Source organism: Chaetura pelagica, unplaced genomic scaffold (genome assembly GCF_000747805.2).
Source record: "Chaetura pelagica isolate M959 unplaced genomic scaffold, ChaPel_1.0 scaffold70, whole genome shotgun sequence".
NCBI lineage: Eukaryota > Metazoa > Chordata > Aves > Apodiformes > Apodidae > Chaetura > Chaetura pelagica.
Window position 1 is genome coordinate 867,052 of NW_009952265.1, and position 16,650 is coordinate 883,701.

The window sequence follows — 16,650 nt, forward strand, 5'->3', positions numbered from 1 at the left end:
GAATGCCTGCACACTGACTGCAAGGTAGACATGCCACAGTCCAGGCTCCCTTAGCAATTTCCAAATGCCAGCAAGCACAGAGAGATACAAGCACAATGCAGTGTTAAAACAGGTAAACTGGCCAAGCCAACTGAAAAGATTAAAGGCTCCCAACAGGACCCATTCTCCCCCAACCCACTTCACTTAAATTAACATTTATTGAAGCCATTCCCACAGTACCTGAACATACAGGAGTTTTGTTCTGTACAGAAGAGCCACTAATAGGCTTGCCATCAGGTGTCACACACCAGCAGTATCCAGTGTAGGTGTGGCACTGCACCTGTTGGATAAAACAAAGAGCAGGCATTTCATTTCTCACTATCACTCACCACTTTTACTGTAATCCATCCCAACCCAGGCACATCACAAACACATGCTGCAAAGTAAGGAGGTCACATAGAAGAGTATCTTTGATAACATTACCTTTTCTTCTCTCCCCTCACTTCCCTCCACAAAGGAAGGAGAGTTCTCCTACTCTAACTCCTTTAGCTGCAATTCAGGAGGCAAAACAAGGTACAAGTAGTCAGCTGAGAACAGTTCAGTTTGGGGATGCAGCAGTTTCATCTCAGCTCATTTCACCCTCTTCTAAATCCCATTTACTGTTTAACACTAAATAGTTGTCTCTGCATCCCAGCTGGAATGTGGAAAGGCCACCCTGGCCCAATTCCACAGATGCTGCTTGAGAACAGCATCTGTGGGTGTATCAAGAGCATTTTATTCAGTAAACATGGCTAGAAGAATGCAACACTGACTTTATGTTAACAAACCTCCAGATAGATTTAAGCTCTCTCCTGTTCCTATGCCAACCTAGGCAGTAGGAGCAAGATCCAACATGCTTGCTGTTCATGTACTGACAGAGACTTAAGCATATGTGATGAAGACTCTGAGTCAAAAGGTACATAGCATAAGAGTCACCTTGCTTAACTTTAAAGTTCTTCTGAACTGAACATCTAAGAATTGCCCATTTCCTTCCTTCACCACAGAAGGACACCAGAATGACTTGTTCAGAATGTGAACCTCTAAAGTAAGACTAAATAAATCCCAGTCTACCAGATCGTTCTTTGTAACATCAATGCAGATATTAGTTCAGTGGTACAACAATTTCATCCATCTTAACAAAAGGCTTATTGGCCTTTGCCTCATCTTTCATGGAGTGGCCAGCACTAGGATGAAATTCAGGATGTCTAACTTCCCTCAAGACAAAATTAAATTACCCTGGAGGCATCTGTGTAAATACTAACAGGTTCCAAAATCCTTCCTAGCAAACAAGCTTTCACTTGTGGCTGAGTGTGCACACCAGTGCTTTCAGAATCTTGAAATGGCACAGAAATGCCTATCTTACTATAAGCTAGAGATGGCTCCTTCAATATGGTTCTCAAAAAAAGCTGTAGAATGGGATCACTTCAGAAGCTGCTTTTTTATTATACTTGTAAATTGAATTCTGTCCATTCTGTCTCCAAACAAGTTAATTGAAGCCAATTTCCCATTCCAGTCCTCTCCACACAGAACAGAAGAATGATGGGGTGTTTGTGCTGTTCCCTTCATTAGGGATCCTTCAGTCATTCCCCCTTGCTGACAGCTGGTTCCGATTCTCTAAGGTAGCAGAGTTTGCTCAGACTTAACAACAGTCTCTTTAAAAGGCTTTGAGTATCACATAAAACATGATCTAAGAGCAATTATAACAGAACCATGTGTTTATATTGGGCTTTACTAAAGTGCAAATCAATCATTTTGCCTCAAATTGACTCTTAGCAGCTAAAATCAACGATAATCTCATGCACCATGTTAGTGAAGTCACTGTAACTGCCATCTGCAAGATTTTATTCTCTTAGTATTTCACAAAATTGATTGCAAATTACTCAAAAGCATTACAAATACAATTAGCAATAATCAAGTTGCAAAATATTCCTTACTGTACAGCATAATAAATTGCACATTCAAAATAAGCATGATGGAACTGCTTGGGTTCCTGTGTTTAGTGTTTTATCTTTGCTGATCTCACACACATTATTGCATTCCCAACAGCAGAAGAAGCTGTCTTTACATCTGAGCACTAATTGTAAAAGTCCTACCCAGAAACAGACCAAAATTTCAGGACAGGGTCTTGAATTCTTCGGGCAGGACCATTCCATATTACATTACAGAAAAAATCCAGTGTACCCAGTATTTAAAAATTCCAAGTGTCAGTGACCTGATAGTCTGTTAGCCAAAACTTCAGAAAATAAAGTATATGGCAGAGGAGTCCAAAAAATATACTGCCATAAATTAAGATATATGCATTAAGAGCATTTTATGCAACTCATCTCAATGGAGAGCTACTAAAATTACACTCATTTATGCAAGTCAAGCAGACTACATTCATAAAAGCAAAGTAATTTTATAAATAAACAGATTATGGTCTTCCTTGGACTTCCATGACCCTTTCTTCCCCTTGCCTCCATTAAGAAAGAAAGAATAAGAAATAAATCTGATTGGCAGTACTTTCACAACCACATGTTCTACTGCAGCAGCAAAAGACTTCCTTACTAGGGACAATAGCAGCAATCATACTTCAGCCTTTATCCTAAAAGCCAGACAACTACCTATAAAGAACAGACTTCAGAAAGCTCAAAAATCATGGCAGCTGGCTTTCCTGCATGTCCTCATGATGAGATGCTACCTTTCACCTTGATACTTCAGCACATTTAGGTGTCCTAACAGTGGCCTTCACACTATAGAGTTTGCAGCCTAAAGGCTGGGAAAAAAACCTGGTATACATTTCATCAGTTACATAGCCCTGATATGGCATTTAAAAAATGTAATAGCTGATCCAGAATAATTTCTACAGAGTTTGTTTACACAATGTTTAAAGGGTCAACTATGTCAGGAAGTGTTGGATTTTTTGTTTCTACTTCTTCTAAAGCTAAGCACTGTGTAAGAGAAAACACATTACCAATTGTACATACAAAATAAACTCAATTGCTAAGCCAGCAACATTCATTACTGTTGGAAAGGCACAAAATTTCACATCTCAAATTAACATACACATTTCCAACAGCTGAACATTATAAGGTATATAATAGGAAATCAGAGAAATAAAACCTGCAAGTCATTTGAGATCTTTCAACAGATTTCCTATTAACCACTACACTCAAAAAAATCAAACACTGCAGTTTAAAGCCCTGCAAGGACCTGAATCCCTGATCATGCAGGACACCCTCCAAGTGAGAGATATGAGATTTGAACTGTCTCAGCTGAAGGATGAAAAGCATAAGGGACAAACCCAACAAAAATTGCTTTGCCACCCTTGCCCAAATACAGAGTACAGCAGCAGCTCCTCTGTTCCCCCCCTCCCCTACAATGTGTGAGATCAAACACCAGCTGACACAATAACCACTAGCCCCATGAATAAACACCTGCTCTTATCAAGCTCATTACAGTACAAAAACATTACAAGCATTAGTCTCTGGCAGACAACCCTGCCTCTTAATTTCCTGAGAGAAAACCCACCAAATTTTTTCAATATCTCACTGGCAATGCCAGAATCTGATTCCCAAGCAGTCCAATGCTTCTGAACAAGCCAGCAGCAGCACCCCTTCACAGACACTTGACAAAGGAGGATTAAGGAGTTGTTCCCAAAAGATAAACTGGAAATGGGAGTGGAATTTCATGCACATGTATGAGGGAGAGAACAGGGGCAAAGCAGTAACTCTGTAATGGCTGAAAGTAATCTCTATGGAGTTACAGAAAGGAGAAGTTTTCTGTAAGAAGCTTGAGAGTGCCTTGGACAAGCACTGGGCTGAGGGAAGGAACAGCAACATTCAGACAGCCTTACACTGCTAGTCATAAGAGTTTGGTAACCAAAAAATGTGTTCATATGTATTTATATCTTCTCTTCTACTCTACTCTCATGAGACCCCAGCTGGAGTACTGTGTCCTGTTCTAGAGCCCCCAGTATAAGAATGACATGTACCTGCTGAAGCAAGTCCAGAGAAGGGCCACAAAGATGAACAGAGGGCTGGAGCCAGCTATGGAGACAGGCTGAGAGAGTTGGGCTTGTTCAGTTTGAAAAAGAGAAGGCTCCAGAGAAACCTTACAGCAGCCTTCCAGTAACTGAAGTGGCCTATAGGAAAGCTGAGGAGGGACTTTGTACAAGGGCAGGGAGTGACAGGACAAGAGGTACTGGTTTTAAACTGAAAAAAGATATATTTAGATTAGATCTCAAAAATTCTTCACTATGAGCGTGGCAAGACACTGGAACAGGTTGCCCAGAGAAGCTGTGGCTGCCCCCTTGCTGAGGGGGAGGTTGGATGGAGCTTGTGCAATCTGGTCTTGTGGGAGGTGTCCCTACCCATGGCAAGGGGGTTGGAACTAGATGATCTTCAAGGTCCCTTCTATCCCAAACCATTCTATGGTTCCTATTCCATTGCAAGTCAAACATCTCCTGGCTCCTTCCACCATGGAAGGTAGAGAGGAGAAGAAAAACATTCCTTCTGCATTCAATGCAATACTTCTTATGAGAGCAGATAAAACATTCAGCTTTGAATAGTACTGCTGAGGGTGAGGGCAGGCAGCAGAGCTACTGCCCGCATTCCCAGCATGAGGCAAGGCTCCAAGCCCCGGAAACACACAGGCAGGTGCTCCTTGTAAACACTGCAAATACAGCTAAATAAAATGTTCCAAGCTATTAGGTAATCTGGTTTGACCCAGAGAGCAGAAGCCAGTGTCACACAGCAATACTTTAATCAAGCCTTTCCTCTGTTCAAACCATTTAGGCTCAGCTAGAGTGGCATACAATCAGCACAGTCCCTTTACAGACAATTTTAGGGACCTATGAATCACTCTGCATCCTTAGTTTGAGATTCTTTGGGACTGCAACCCCTTAAATAATTCTTGTCATTTTTTTTTGCTCCCTGATCACATTTAATTCTTCCCAAATGATGTTGTGCAGACAATTATTCCCACCAGGACTTCGTAGCAGCCACCACTCAAGTCTATGCACCATTCAAGAAATGCTTGCTCCACTGGTATTTCACTGTTCACATAACCAGGGAAAGAACTGATTAGTTGCAGAAGAATTGTAGCTGTAGCCAAAGGCTCCCCCAACACATGCTCTGACACAGCATTTTTAGCTCAGGATAGGGATCCCCAAGAGAGTGTCTTCTGCTTTTGATGCAGAATGCAACCCTTTAACATTAAGGATTATCTTATATTGTTGCTTTCTTTAAGGATGTCAACTCCTGCTTTAAGATTCTATTCAGTTTCTTTATTGACTGGTACTTGTTGCAGAAATGCTCCATATAACCAAAATTCTTACTTTCTTACCCATCCATTGGTTTTAAAGGTGCAGGAACAGGCCATCACCCTGAGCTGGTGAGGAAGTCAACCAGCCCAGGTGAACAGAGAGATCTGGCTGAACCTCAGGGTAAAAAGGAAAGTTAATGGCCTTTGGAAAAAGGGACAGGCCACTCAGAAGGGCAACAAAGATGCTGTGAGGCAAAGCAAGGAGAAAATTAGAAGGGCCAAAGCACAACTCTACAAATATATTAGCAACAAAAGGAGGACTAAGGAGAATCTCTATCCTTTATTGGATGCAGGGGGAAGCCATGATGAAGGATGAGAAGGCTGAGATATTAATGCCTTCTTTGCCTCAGTCTTCAGCAGTAGGACCAGCAGTTCTTTGGGTACCCAGCCCCCTGAGCTGCAAGATGGATGGGGAGCAAATTGAAGCCCCCATAACCCAAGAGGAGATCATTAGCAACCTGCCACACCATGTAGACATACACAAGTCTATGGGGCCAGATGAGATACATCCAAAAGTCCTGAGGGAGCTGGCAGAAGTGCTCACCAAGCCACTTCACATCATTTACCAGCAGTCCTAGCTAACCAGGGAGGTCCCAGGTGACTGTAGAATGGCAAATGTAACCCCCATCTACAAGAAGAGTCAGAAGGAAGATCTGTCAGAAGAAGGATCCAGGGAACTACAGGCCTGTATGTCTGATCTCCATGCCAGGGAAGGTTGTGGACAAAATCCTCTTGAGCACCATCATGCAGCACATGCAGGACAACCAGCTGATCAGGCCCAGTCAACATGGGTTCATAAAAGGAAGGTCCTTGTTTGGCACATCTGATCTCCTTCTATGGAGGGACAGGCTGTGGATGTTGTTTACCTGGCCTGTAGTCAAGCCTTCAACACTGTTTCCTGCAGTATTCTCCTGAAGAAACTGGCTATGTATGGCTTAGACCGGTGTACTCTTCACTGGGTAAAAACTGGCTGGATCCTGCACTTGGGTCACAACAACCCCCACAGCACTACAGACCTGGGGAAGAAAGGCTGGAAAGCTGTTCAGCAGAGAAAGGACCTGGGGGAATTAGTTGACAGCTGGCTGAACATGAGCCAGCAGTGTGCCCAGGTGGCCAAGAAGGCCAACAGCATCCTGGCTTGTATCAGCAATAGAGTGGCCAGCAGGAGCAGGGAGGTGATTGTGCCCCTGTACTCAGCCCTGGTGAGGCTGCACCTTGAGCACTGGATGCAGTTCTGGGCCCCTCACTACAAGAAGGACATTGAGGTGCTGCAGCATGTCCAGAGGAAGGTTAACAAAGCTGGTGCTGAGCCTGGAGTACAAGTCTTACAAGGAACAGCTAAGGGAATTGGAGTTGTTTAGGGTGGAGAACAGAAGGCTGAGGAGAGACCTTCTCATTCTCTACAACTACCTGAAAGGAGATAGTAGCAAGGTGGGGGTCAGTCTCTTTTCCCTAGTAACAAGAGATAGGATGAGAGAAAACGGCCTCAAGTTGTGCCAGGGGAGGTTTAGAGTGGATATTAGAAGAAACTACTTCACTGAAGGGGCTGTCAAACACTGGAGCAGGCTACCCAGAGAGGTGGGTGAATCACCATCCCTGAAGATGTTTAAAGAACACAGATGTGGTGCTTGGGAACATGGTTTAGCACTGGACTCAGAGTTAGGTTAATGGTTGGACGCAATCTTAAAGGCCTCTTCCAACAAGAAAAATTGTTGTTTTCATCTCAACATACAAATGAGAAACAGTGAGAGCTGCAGGAAGAAAGGGGGTGCATAAGTAGCAGATAAATTTACAGAGCTAGTATTTACAGAGCTAGTCTTTTAGAGAAGGGATGTCTTTATTAAAAAAGCCAGAATTATCTATTAAACCCCAGATTCTTTTTAAAGAAAATTTCTTTAGCAAGACACTGTGTTCTTTCCTTCTGAAAAGAGGTTAACTCCTTGAGAGCTTAAGTATTGCTAGAGCATGAGCACTGAATAGCAATAATAGCATCCAGGGAATGCAGGACATCTGTACTCAGTGCCCTGCAGTACTGTGCCTCATTAAGGAACGAGTTTGCAGTTCTGTCCAGCATGGTGCTATGCTGGCCAATGCAGAGGAACAGACTTGGATTGTGAGGTCACAGATTGCTGAAACAGGGGCTTCCCCACTTCTTTAGAAACAGGTATGTTGGTGGGACTTAAGAGAACGCAGCACTTTGTATACATGTTAGCATACTATAGAAAGAAACTGTTGCTGTGGATCTTAGTATACACCACTATTTCTGAACAAACTTGTATCACCAGATGTGGGAGTGTTCTGGAAGCTATCTGATAACAGAAAACTGGTCAGCCCACTTACTGGTCCTATAAGATGACAGGTTTGACAGATGCCCTCACTATAAAAGAAATCTCAGTGCTGCCCCATAACTGTATCAGCAGCTGCAGCTTTGAGAGCCCTAAAGTCAAAGAAACTCTCCAAGGAGACCTGCTCTCAGCCACTTGTATGCAGACTTGCAAGGAAAAGAAGCCACAGCTAGACAGTGGAAGGTGTTGGAAAATAGCAAGACAGACCACAAAAAGTCTCACAAGACTGAACCCCCAAAGCAGGGTTAACATTATTCATGTTCATATTCATCTGTCTGAAATGGACACTGTCTAAAACCTCAGCAACCCTTTCTAAAAAACTGCTTGGGGGAAAACTATGAAGAATGCAAGTCTCTCTCAGCCCATGGCAACAAGCCCAATGGAACTAGGCAGCAAAAGAAAGTGTGTAGATTACCCAATAGAGCCTGTTGTTTATGAAGAACAAATCACAGCAGGTTAAGTGCAGCATGGAAAGGGAATGGCATTTATGCAAAATACAGCTTAACAGCAAAAAGGAGAGAGCAAGTCTTGGGAACATAAACAGGTTTTAGTCATGTCCGATTTTGCACAACAGTATATGACCTCAGTTATACAATTAATCAAATTACTCATATCAAACATTCTTATGTTGTGAATAACTCCAATTTTATCTGCAGGCTTATATTACTGTGGGCTAAGTGCAGACAGCTTTTGTTATAGGAAGTAATATTCCTCACACAGTCTGAAATAAAGAAATAGCAATTCCAGAGTAATTAATCAGGTCTGCTTCCATTTACAGTCAACCCATCATGCCTGCAATACCACCACCCTCTTCTGTGCTGCAAATCCACACCACACTTAGGTGTGTAAGTAGTGCTAAAAAGGGATTTGGTAATATCTTTGCAACACACAAACTCCCAAAAATAAGGGAAGCAGCAGACATGGTACACAGCAACAGTTGCAAAAAAACCCAATGAATCGACAGGTGACTGCTCTTCTTGCAGTGCACAACTCATTATAACTGACTATGCCTAGGAAAACTGGCCAAACACACCTGAGTGGGTGGCAACACTTAGTCTAGATTTTACAGGCAATGAAAAAAGATTGCACAAGAGTTTAAGACACACAGGATGTCTCTCATGCAGGGTTTAAATGCAAGTAAACCCAAGATTTTTCTTCAGGCCCTCCTTTCATTTACCCTTGTTACCACATCTAATTGTGGGGTCTGAGAGCCAGCTGCCCAGCAGGGATGCAGAAGGAGGTGAGACAAGCACCACCTCCCCTCTGCAGCCACTGCCCCATGTAGCACATGCTGCCTATCACAGAACAAGAGTAGCTATGTTGTCTTCACCATCCTACAGACCCATCCAATTCGTGGTGGATCCAGCCCCAGAATTCACAGTTCTGTACTGCATGCAATGCCAGTAACAGGAAAGGGCAGATGTAAGGTCCTTTCAGAGGAACCAGCTCAGTGCTGCTTTCAGTGTTCACCCATACTGACTGCAATTTAGTTTATGATCAAGAGGATAATGAAGAAGAGCAACAATTAAATCTGGCTAAGACCAAGCAGGTTCTGTGAACCTAGAGTTACAAATGCAGCTCCCAAACACCTGCACTGCTCATGTTTTGCACTCCTGCAAAACCTTCAAGAATTTCCAACACTTAAACAAAACTAGATCATCTGGAGTCTGACAGCAAGGATGATGATGCAGGCTTGAACACCTACAAAAACAGAGACTCAGCTCAAGACTCAAAAGCAAGTCTTCCACATCTTTAGTGAGTGCTATAAGAATTAAGACATTTGTTATTCTAAATATATGCAAGTATCTTTGTTTCCTCTAATCAGATTTTTTTTTCTTCAATCCAAAATATTCCTCCAGTAACAGTTACACTGAAGGCAGGAAGCTGTTGAAAAAATTTCCCCAGCCAAATCTACACACAGAGTATGCCCTACTTATGCCCTTATGCATCTGATTAGATTCTTGTTGGGATGGGGATTCAAAGTTGAAGAGCATGGTGGGTATCTCCCCTAAAAACCTTATTGAAAGATGCTACTCTCTTCTGGACTTCCCAACTAGATTTTGGAGTTTGGATGGAGCAACTCTCTGGGTCCTGAAGCAGAATAAGCTAACAAGTTCAGAGCTGATTTCAGCAAGACTTCAGGGACTTCAATAACTGGTCTACACAGCTTTCCTGCAGACCAGAACCTGGGGGTACCAATTCTCTGCACAAGAGATGCAGCATCCAAAGAACCTCCACCAGATGAGATCTATTTATGAGTTGCTGGAATCAAAACCTGTTTAGACTGTTCACCAAAATTCTAATTTTTATACATAGACCAAAAGCAAAGTTTAATTAAATTTGGACAAGAAGCTAAAACAACTATTTGTCTCAAATGCAGGTTGAAACCAGTTAGATTCCTCAGACATTGTTTTTCATTCATAGCTTATGCAGGGACAATGACCTTAAATGCTGCAATATCAATTATTAAGCTGGTTCTTGAGGTATGTGGAATGTGAGGTATTTTTACAATCCAAGGAGTGATATGAATTTCAGTTAATTCCTGCTACAAAGGGATCAGAGACTTCCTTCATCCTGCCAGGTAAAACAATAGCATTTTAGTGTTCACAGATAGGACTGAACAGAGGAAAAAATGTAAAATACCTCTTGGCCACCAGCTGAAAATACACTATTTTTGACAGCAATTTCATGCTGCCCCTCCACTGGCAACTCAGACTGGCCAGAGAATGTGCAGAAAGGAGGCCCAGAAATTGCTCAGCGTTCCAGACACCAGCCCTAGCCTTCCAAGTAAACCTGCCTGAAATAAAGCTTTATCAACTGCTCTCAGTCCAGCTTATTAGGATAAAAATTTCACATGCACCCCCAACTGTACTCTCCAAGAGACTGATGGGACATCTGAAAGACACTGGGAAGTCAGTTTTCCTTTTTTATTTTAACTCTAAAGTTTAACACAGAACACGTAGTTGGCCCACTGTTAGGTTTTTATACTTATTCCCCTCCAGTGCCAACATAACCTGAGTAGCTCTGCACAAAATCAAATTTCAGCAACTGAGTGTTGTTCAACTGCTAAAAACTGCAGTCACCTTCTCTTACCCCCACTTTCCCATGACTGTCCACACTATACACAAATATGATGCTGCTCCAAAGTAGCACACAAAGTTGGCAGGATGGATAGAACTCTTCCCACTTCACCATTAAAGAACAAAAATGAAAACACTCCCACACACCAGATAATACAAGGGTAAGGCTGAGAGGAAGAATAAAAACTTTCTTGGTAGGTTATCACAAAAAAAAAATCTTTCTTCTCCTCTTCCCCTAGGCATCACAGTGTTTGAACCAACCCCAAAGCTTTGTCTTTCTCATCTTTTTGAAGCCAATATTGATTATATTTTGGAATTATTTTTTCACCTTCGAAAGACTTTGCAAACAATAGTGAATGAATCCTAAGATTTCTGACACACAACATTGCTGGAGGAGTACTAGAGGCAGGGAAGCTAAAGCAAAAAAAGGTTGTGATATACATGAAAAGTTGACAAAGGTCATTGGGATTGCAGGATTTTGCCTTTTAAGATGCATGCCAAACTGAGCAAACATACCCCTACTACCTGTTAGGGATCTGCACTTGAGTGATTTTTAACATCCAGTTCAGTTAGCACTGGGACACTACTTAATATGCCAGTGGTAACAGAACCATGCATCACTCTTTATTTCTATCCTACCTCAGCAAATTACTCTTCTTCTCAGAACCTCCTTCATAAGTGCTTTCTTTTTGCCCTAACTACAACTTCTCTAGAATTCAGTAGGACCTGTCCCAGTCCAGCTATTTCTGAAGGATGCTTAGTGACCAGAACTGACTATTCATTTTTCACAGATATTAAAGGTCAAGAAACCATAAATGTGCTCCTGCTATCCCTGCCTGGATAATTGCTTCTCAAGAGAAGCAGCATTACAAAACAGTCTGCAATTCCAGCACATCATTCAGTTCCAGCAAAAATTAAAAACCCACACAAGGCAGTCTTGTCACCTCTCTGCCAGACTCTCAAACCACAACAGGGCACAGAACAGGAAACCAAAGTCTGTCACCACCAAGTACCCTGCAGAGGGAAGAGGCTCAATAGACCACTCCTTTTTGCTGGGGTAGATGAAGTACAAGTAACAGCTACAGAAGCTTGGTCCACCCTGTTCTGTGTGAACCATGGCTCTCCTTGCAGCTCACCTTCAGGGAAAATTCACTTCCCCTACAACTTGTTTTTGTTTCTGCACTATGCTGGACATTGATTCCATTTGTTTCTGCATTTCATTTGCAACTGCATGTGCACCCATGCTGGTTACCATTGCTACATTGGAGGTGGATGGCATTCCATATGTATGTGTCTTTTAAGGTACAGTGACCAAATCAAAGCTTCCAATTAGTTAAACAAGTCCCTGCTTTCAACACTACCACCTGAGCAACTGCATGTGCACCCATGCTGGTTACCATCACTTGGCTCACCCCTTAACAGTGAGTCTCCTGCAGCCACTGGCAGCTTGGCTGAAGGAAACCAACAGAAGTTTTACCTGTGTGAATGATCCATCCTCATTGCATTCTGGGATGAAGACTGCTTCCTGGGGCTTCTTTGCCTGTTCCAGTGCTTGAGCTCTCTCTAACCGACACTTGCTTTGGCCCACATCTGCAAAGGGAAAAGCAAACCCCACTTAGATTGCAAATACCATTTGGCCTCTTCAAAAGCTACCAGATGCACCATGCAGCTTTGGGAGTAAGGAAAAATCCCAAACAAATACAGGGTATCAAGGACCATTACCTGCACATTAACAAGGCAGCTGTGGAGTTAGCATTCATGATCCCAAATACAAATATAAACCCAGACAACCAAACTACAAGCCAGCTAATGAGCCTAATGTCCTAGGCAACAGTCTTTATGGTCATCCAAGTCCTCTGGAAGGTTTTTCCAGCAAGTGCTGGAGCACAATGTCCAGGAAGTGAAAGGCCTTCCTGAGGGGAGTTCTGCTTATATTAACAGCCTGAGACTGGGTGGCTGAGCATAAGCCAAGTAATTCAGGCCCAGAAGTGAGCCATGTGGAAGAAAGGATGGCCCCAGCAAAGCTTCTTCTCTAAGCAACTCTCCTAGAAAGATGCTAAAATAACCAGCCACTTATCTGAACTTCCACCTTTATTATGTCAGATAAGGTATATCTGCCATTGCCTGCAGTTACCTGAAGCCCAGATTCTGCCTCTAGTCCCAGTGCTTACAGCCAGGTGTGCATTATACTTTCTCAGGTCAGTTACTTTGCTGCCAAGAAAAAAAGATTGCTCTGCAAGCAGAGCTTGAAGGGGTTAAGATCTCAGCTCTGCACTTATTTCAGATGGTGGCAGCATGTGGTATGAGTTTAACCCTTTCCAGGTCCAGGTCACTTACAGAGTGTAGACCCAGACAAGTCTAACACTGATGACTGATGAGTCAAAGAGGAGAGTTCTGCCCCTGCAGAGATAGAGATTGACTCAGTGTTTACACTTAAAAACATGTCTAACAGTACTGCTCTTCAGTCCAGAAAGAAGAAAAACAGCAAACATCTGTTGCCATGAAACTGAGAGAAACCAGCAGCTTCTTCCTTTTCCCATTAATCTACTGACTGAAAGATTTTCAGTGCAGAAATTGCAAAACCTGACCATCAGAATCTTTCAGCAGCATCAGAGTGATCAAGGTTGAATCCCCATTCTACCAGGTATGGAAAATACATGGGTTAACAGAAAAATTCCACTAGATCCCAGAAGATCCCATATTCCACTTCACAGATCTCATGAACTTCAACAGAATCAGTAACACTGGCACAGAAATTAGAAAGCCAATCTGGGTTCTCAGATCATATGAACTCCTATTGCATGGCAATAGAAGCCATTTCCATCTAAGCACATCTAGATGCAGAAACCAATGACAGTGCTGTAAATAGTTTCAAGAAAGACAGACCAAAGCTTTCAAGCCAAATACTTTATTTACACAACTGATGACTCAAGAGATTAAGTTTCCACTTTGCCAACAGTTTCATTTTAAACATATCACATGACTCCCCAAGAAGTATTTCACAAGCCTTCTAAAATTATGAAAATCAAACCCTTCTCTTTGGAAAAAGTCATTATTCATGACAATAGTACTCAGCATAGATGCCTGTAGCTTAGGCACTGGGTTACAAAGCTAGAGGGCCTGTGTCAACTCTGCCACTGACCCATTGAGTGACTACAGGCCTGTCACCTTACCTTCCTATGACCTTGTGTCCCTTCTGATCCTATGTCACTCATCTTCAGGCTGCAATTTGTTTGTGGGATGTTTGCTCAATACCCGTAGGACATGAAGCTTTGATCTCAGGTAGACTTGTTATAAGCTTATAAAGAGCAAGGCTATTACTCACAGAATGAGAAGACAGATAAATTTACACCAAAGTTAGTGACTTTTTTCTAATTAGCCATGATATAACCTATAAGCTAGAATTTTCCTTTTTTCCCTGCTGCTTGCCAAGGTGACTATATGATCAGGCCTTATTTGCACAGCTCCACTGGAGGACAGTCCTGACAGAAGTACTGACCATTCCAACACACACATTCTTTCAGCTGAAAAGGAAGCATTGGCAATGCTGTTAACTGGAACACTTAGCTGTCACCTGCAGATCTGCTCAAGCTTGAGAGTTCAATCTTGCTTCGCATGACATAGGACATCATTACAAAACCAGATGGTGTGGGGGCACCTTCTGCTTTATAGCTAGCTGTCTGACTAAAACCACTTTCAAGTTCTGCTTCACAGGAGATAAGTAGAAAAAAAATCAGAGATTATGCAGATGTGCCTTTGTAAGGAAAGAAAAGTTGTGAATTTCTCATTTGACAATCAAAGCATAGACTCACAAAAACAAATGTGTTATCTATTCTCTTCATCTGAGGATACTGGACTGCAGACAGGCATATCTGCTTCCTTTCCTGAACCTGAAACAGGAGCATAAAGCATTTTCACACAACATCTACTTCAGTGCTGGCACACTCAACTACACAACTGAAACTGGACGCTCAGCACATAGCTGGTAGGAACAAACATTGTGGTGTTCCCTGCAGTACAAATACAGGAGGAGCCCCAGCAGAAGGGAGATGTAACTCAGATCTGTCCAATTTGTCTAATGAGCAGACAAACGTGCACACAATCAAGCCCTGACTATAAGAAGATAATACACCCATGTTACTACTAAAGTGACTGTGTCCCTTCTGGCAATTCTAACAAGCCTTTATAAATTGAACTCTATTCTACCACCCAGTAGACCACACTGTGAAGCACACCGCAGCACTTAAGAGCTCATTGTTGTTGCAGCATCCTCTTTTGCAATTCAACCCTTGGCTCAAGTGATGTCTCTCCACCAACTGCAGTGCAGAGAAGACTTTCTCCTGTTCTTGAATACTCAGCCCAATTTACTTCTTCCATCCTCCCTTGTTGATTTCCAAAGGTCATGGCAGTCCTTTTACAGCCTTGACTTGGAACAACCACCTATATACTGACTGCTGGAGAGGTGTGTGCATACCCCTATCTTTTTTGTCTGTCATTTCACAGTTCAGTTCCAGTAAAAACAGTGCCTTTAATATCAACATTTACCAGTTTGTTTTTAAAAGGACTACCAATCCTTCTCTTCCCCACTCCACAGGCTGTATTTTTATAATGTTTGCATCAGCATGTGATTTCAGTGGAATGACTTCACCTTGTTATTTTTTGCTTTGTTAATTATAAAATGTAATGTTACATAAGTGCCAAGTATTAAAAAGTAGCTGCCAAATAGTTCACCTCAAATAAGATTCCTTACAAATTTTACTAAAGCCTGATGTTATTATATAGATTCATATATGCTATTCTGCATTTTAATTGTTTACCTGAGTGTTTCAGCACTTTCTTCCCTCTTAAAAATGTTCTCTGGAGTATCAAACACTAAGCTTCTAAAGCATAATGCCATTAGTGCATTCCAGTTTCACAGTCCAGACAGACTAAACAGAACTTTCTCCCTTCCATTTCTGCCTTACATAAGGTGAAAAACCAAAACAGGATTACTTTTTTGGAAAAGCAAAGCTGTTTAATAATTTGACTTTACATTTCTTCAAACTTTGGACAGATTTACTGCAGCTCAGAAAATTGCCTTTTAAAGAAAATTCATTCTCAAGCTGGTAGCTAGCAACTTGTAGACTCTGAACTAAATGTGGAATTCTTGACATCTGTGGCCTAATCTGCAGAATGCAGGTGCACATAATTTTGAATTTTGCAATGAAGTTGGCTAGTTACCATGCCTGATCTTATCCATGAACAGTTTATTCAAATGAGACCATATTCCTCATAATATATGGAGTGCACTTCTAATGTGTCCCAAGAACCCCAGTAGCTTCTCTTCAGAGGCCATTCTGACACCACACAACATCATCATAACAAGACCCAAGCCAAGCTAATAAGATAAAGTAAAAGATTTCCAGGGATCAACATAAGACTAGCAGGAAATTTGTACACTGCAACCACAAAAATCTAACTAGTTTTAATTCTATTTTGTTTTTATCAAAAGCTGAAAGGGCAAAAATTAATCCATGCAACTTTTAAACTAGTTCCATTAGGTAACTGTCTCATACAGACCAGGTCCTCAGGCATGAAGCAGTCCAGCTACACTCAAGTCAGCAGATTCATATCCATGTACTCCAGCCAACAATCTGTCTTTGCATAGAACAGGCAAAAACGAAACCTGAGCAAACTACAAAAAAGCTAATCTGTCCCACAGAGTGTCAATCATTATCCTGGAATCTCCAACTTCTTCCTTTCGTCCTGACAGGCTTTGCTCCTGGTATGATACTCACGTACCATTTCTACTCCAGAGCTCCCTAACTTGCTTGGAGCATATAAAAAATGAATGAATTTGTAAAGTGATTGGAAGTATAATTTCAGATTTTGCTGACAAATGTCCAGGAGGGATCCACTCTTTC

The 16,650-nt window shown here is 42.0% G+C and overlaps 1 protein-coding gene across 1 annotated transcript in view; it reads right to left on the bottom strand.

The window, feature by feature from the left end:
- Positions 1-16,650, bottom strand: part of SMOC1 (SPARC related modular calcium binding 1) — a 157,529-nt gene that overhangs the window by 67,585 nt on the left and 73,294 nt on the right. Inside the window, exons 3-4 of the mRNA XM_010007721.1 lie at positions 12,225-12,337; positions 220-319 (exon numbers count right to left, since the gene is read on the bottom strand). Coding sequence (XP_010006023.1) covers positions 220-319; positions 12,225-12,337 — 213 coding nt within the window. The remainder of the gene's footprint in view (positions 1-219; positions 320-12,224; positions 12,338-16,650) is intronic.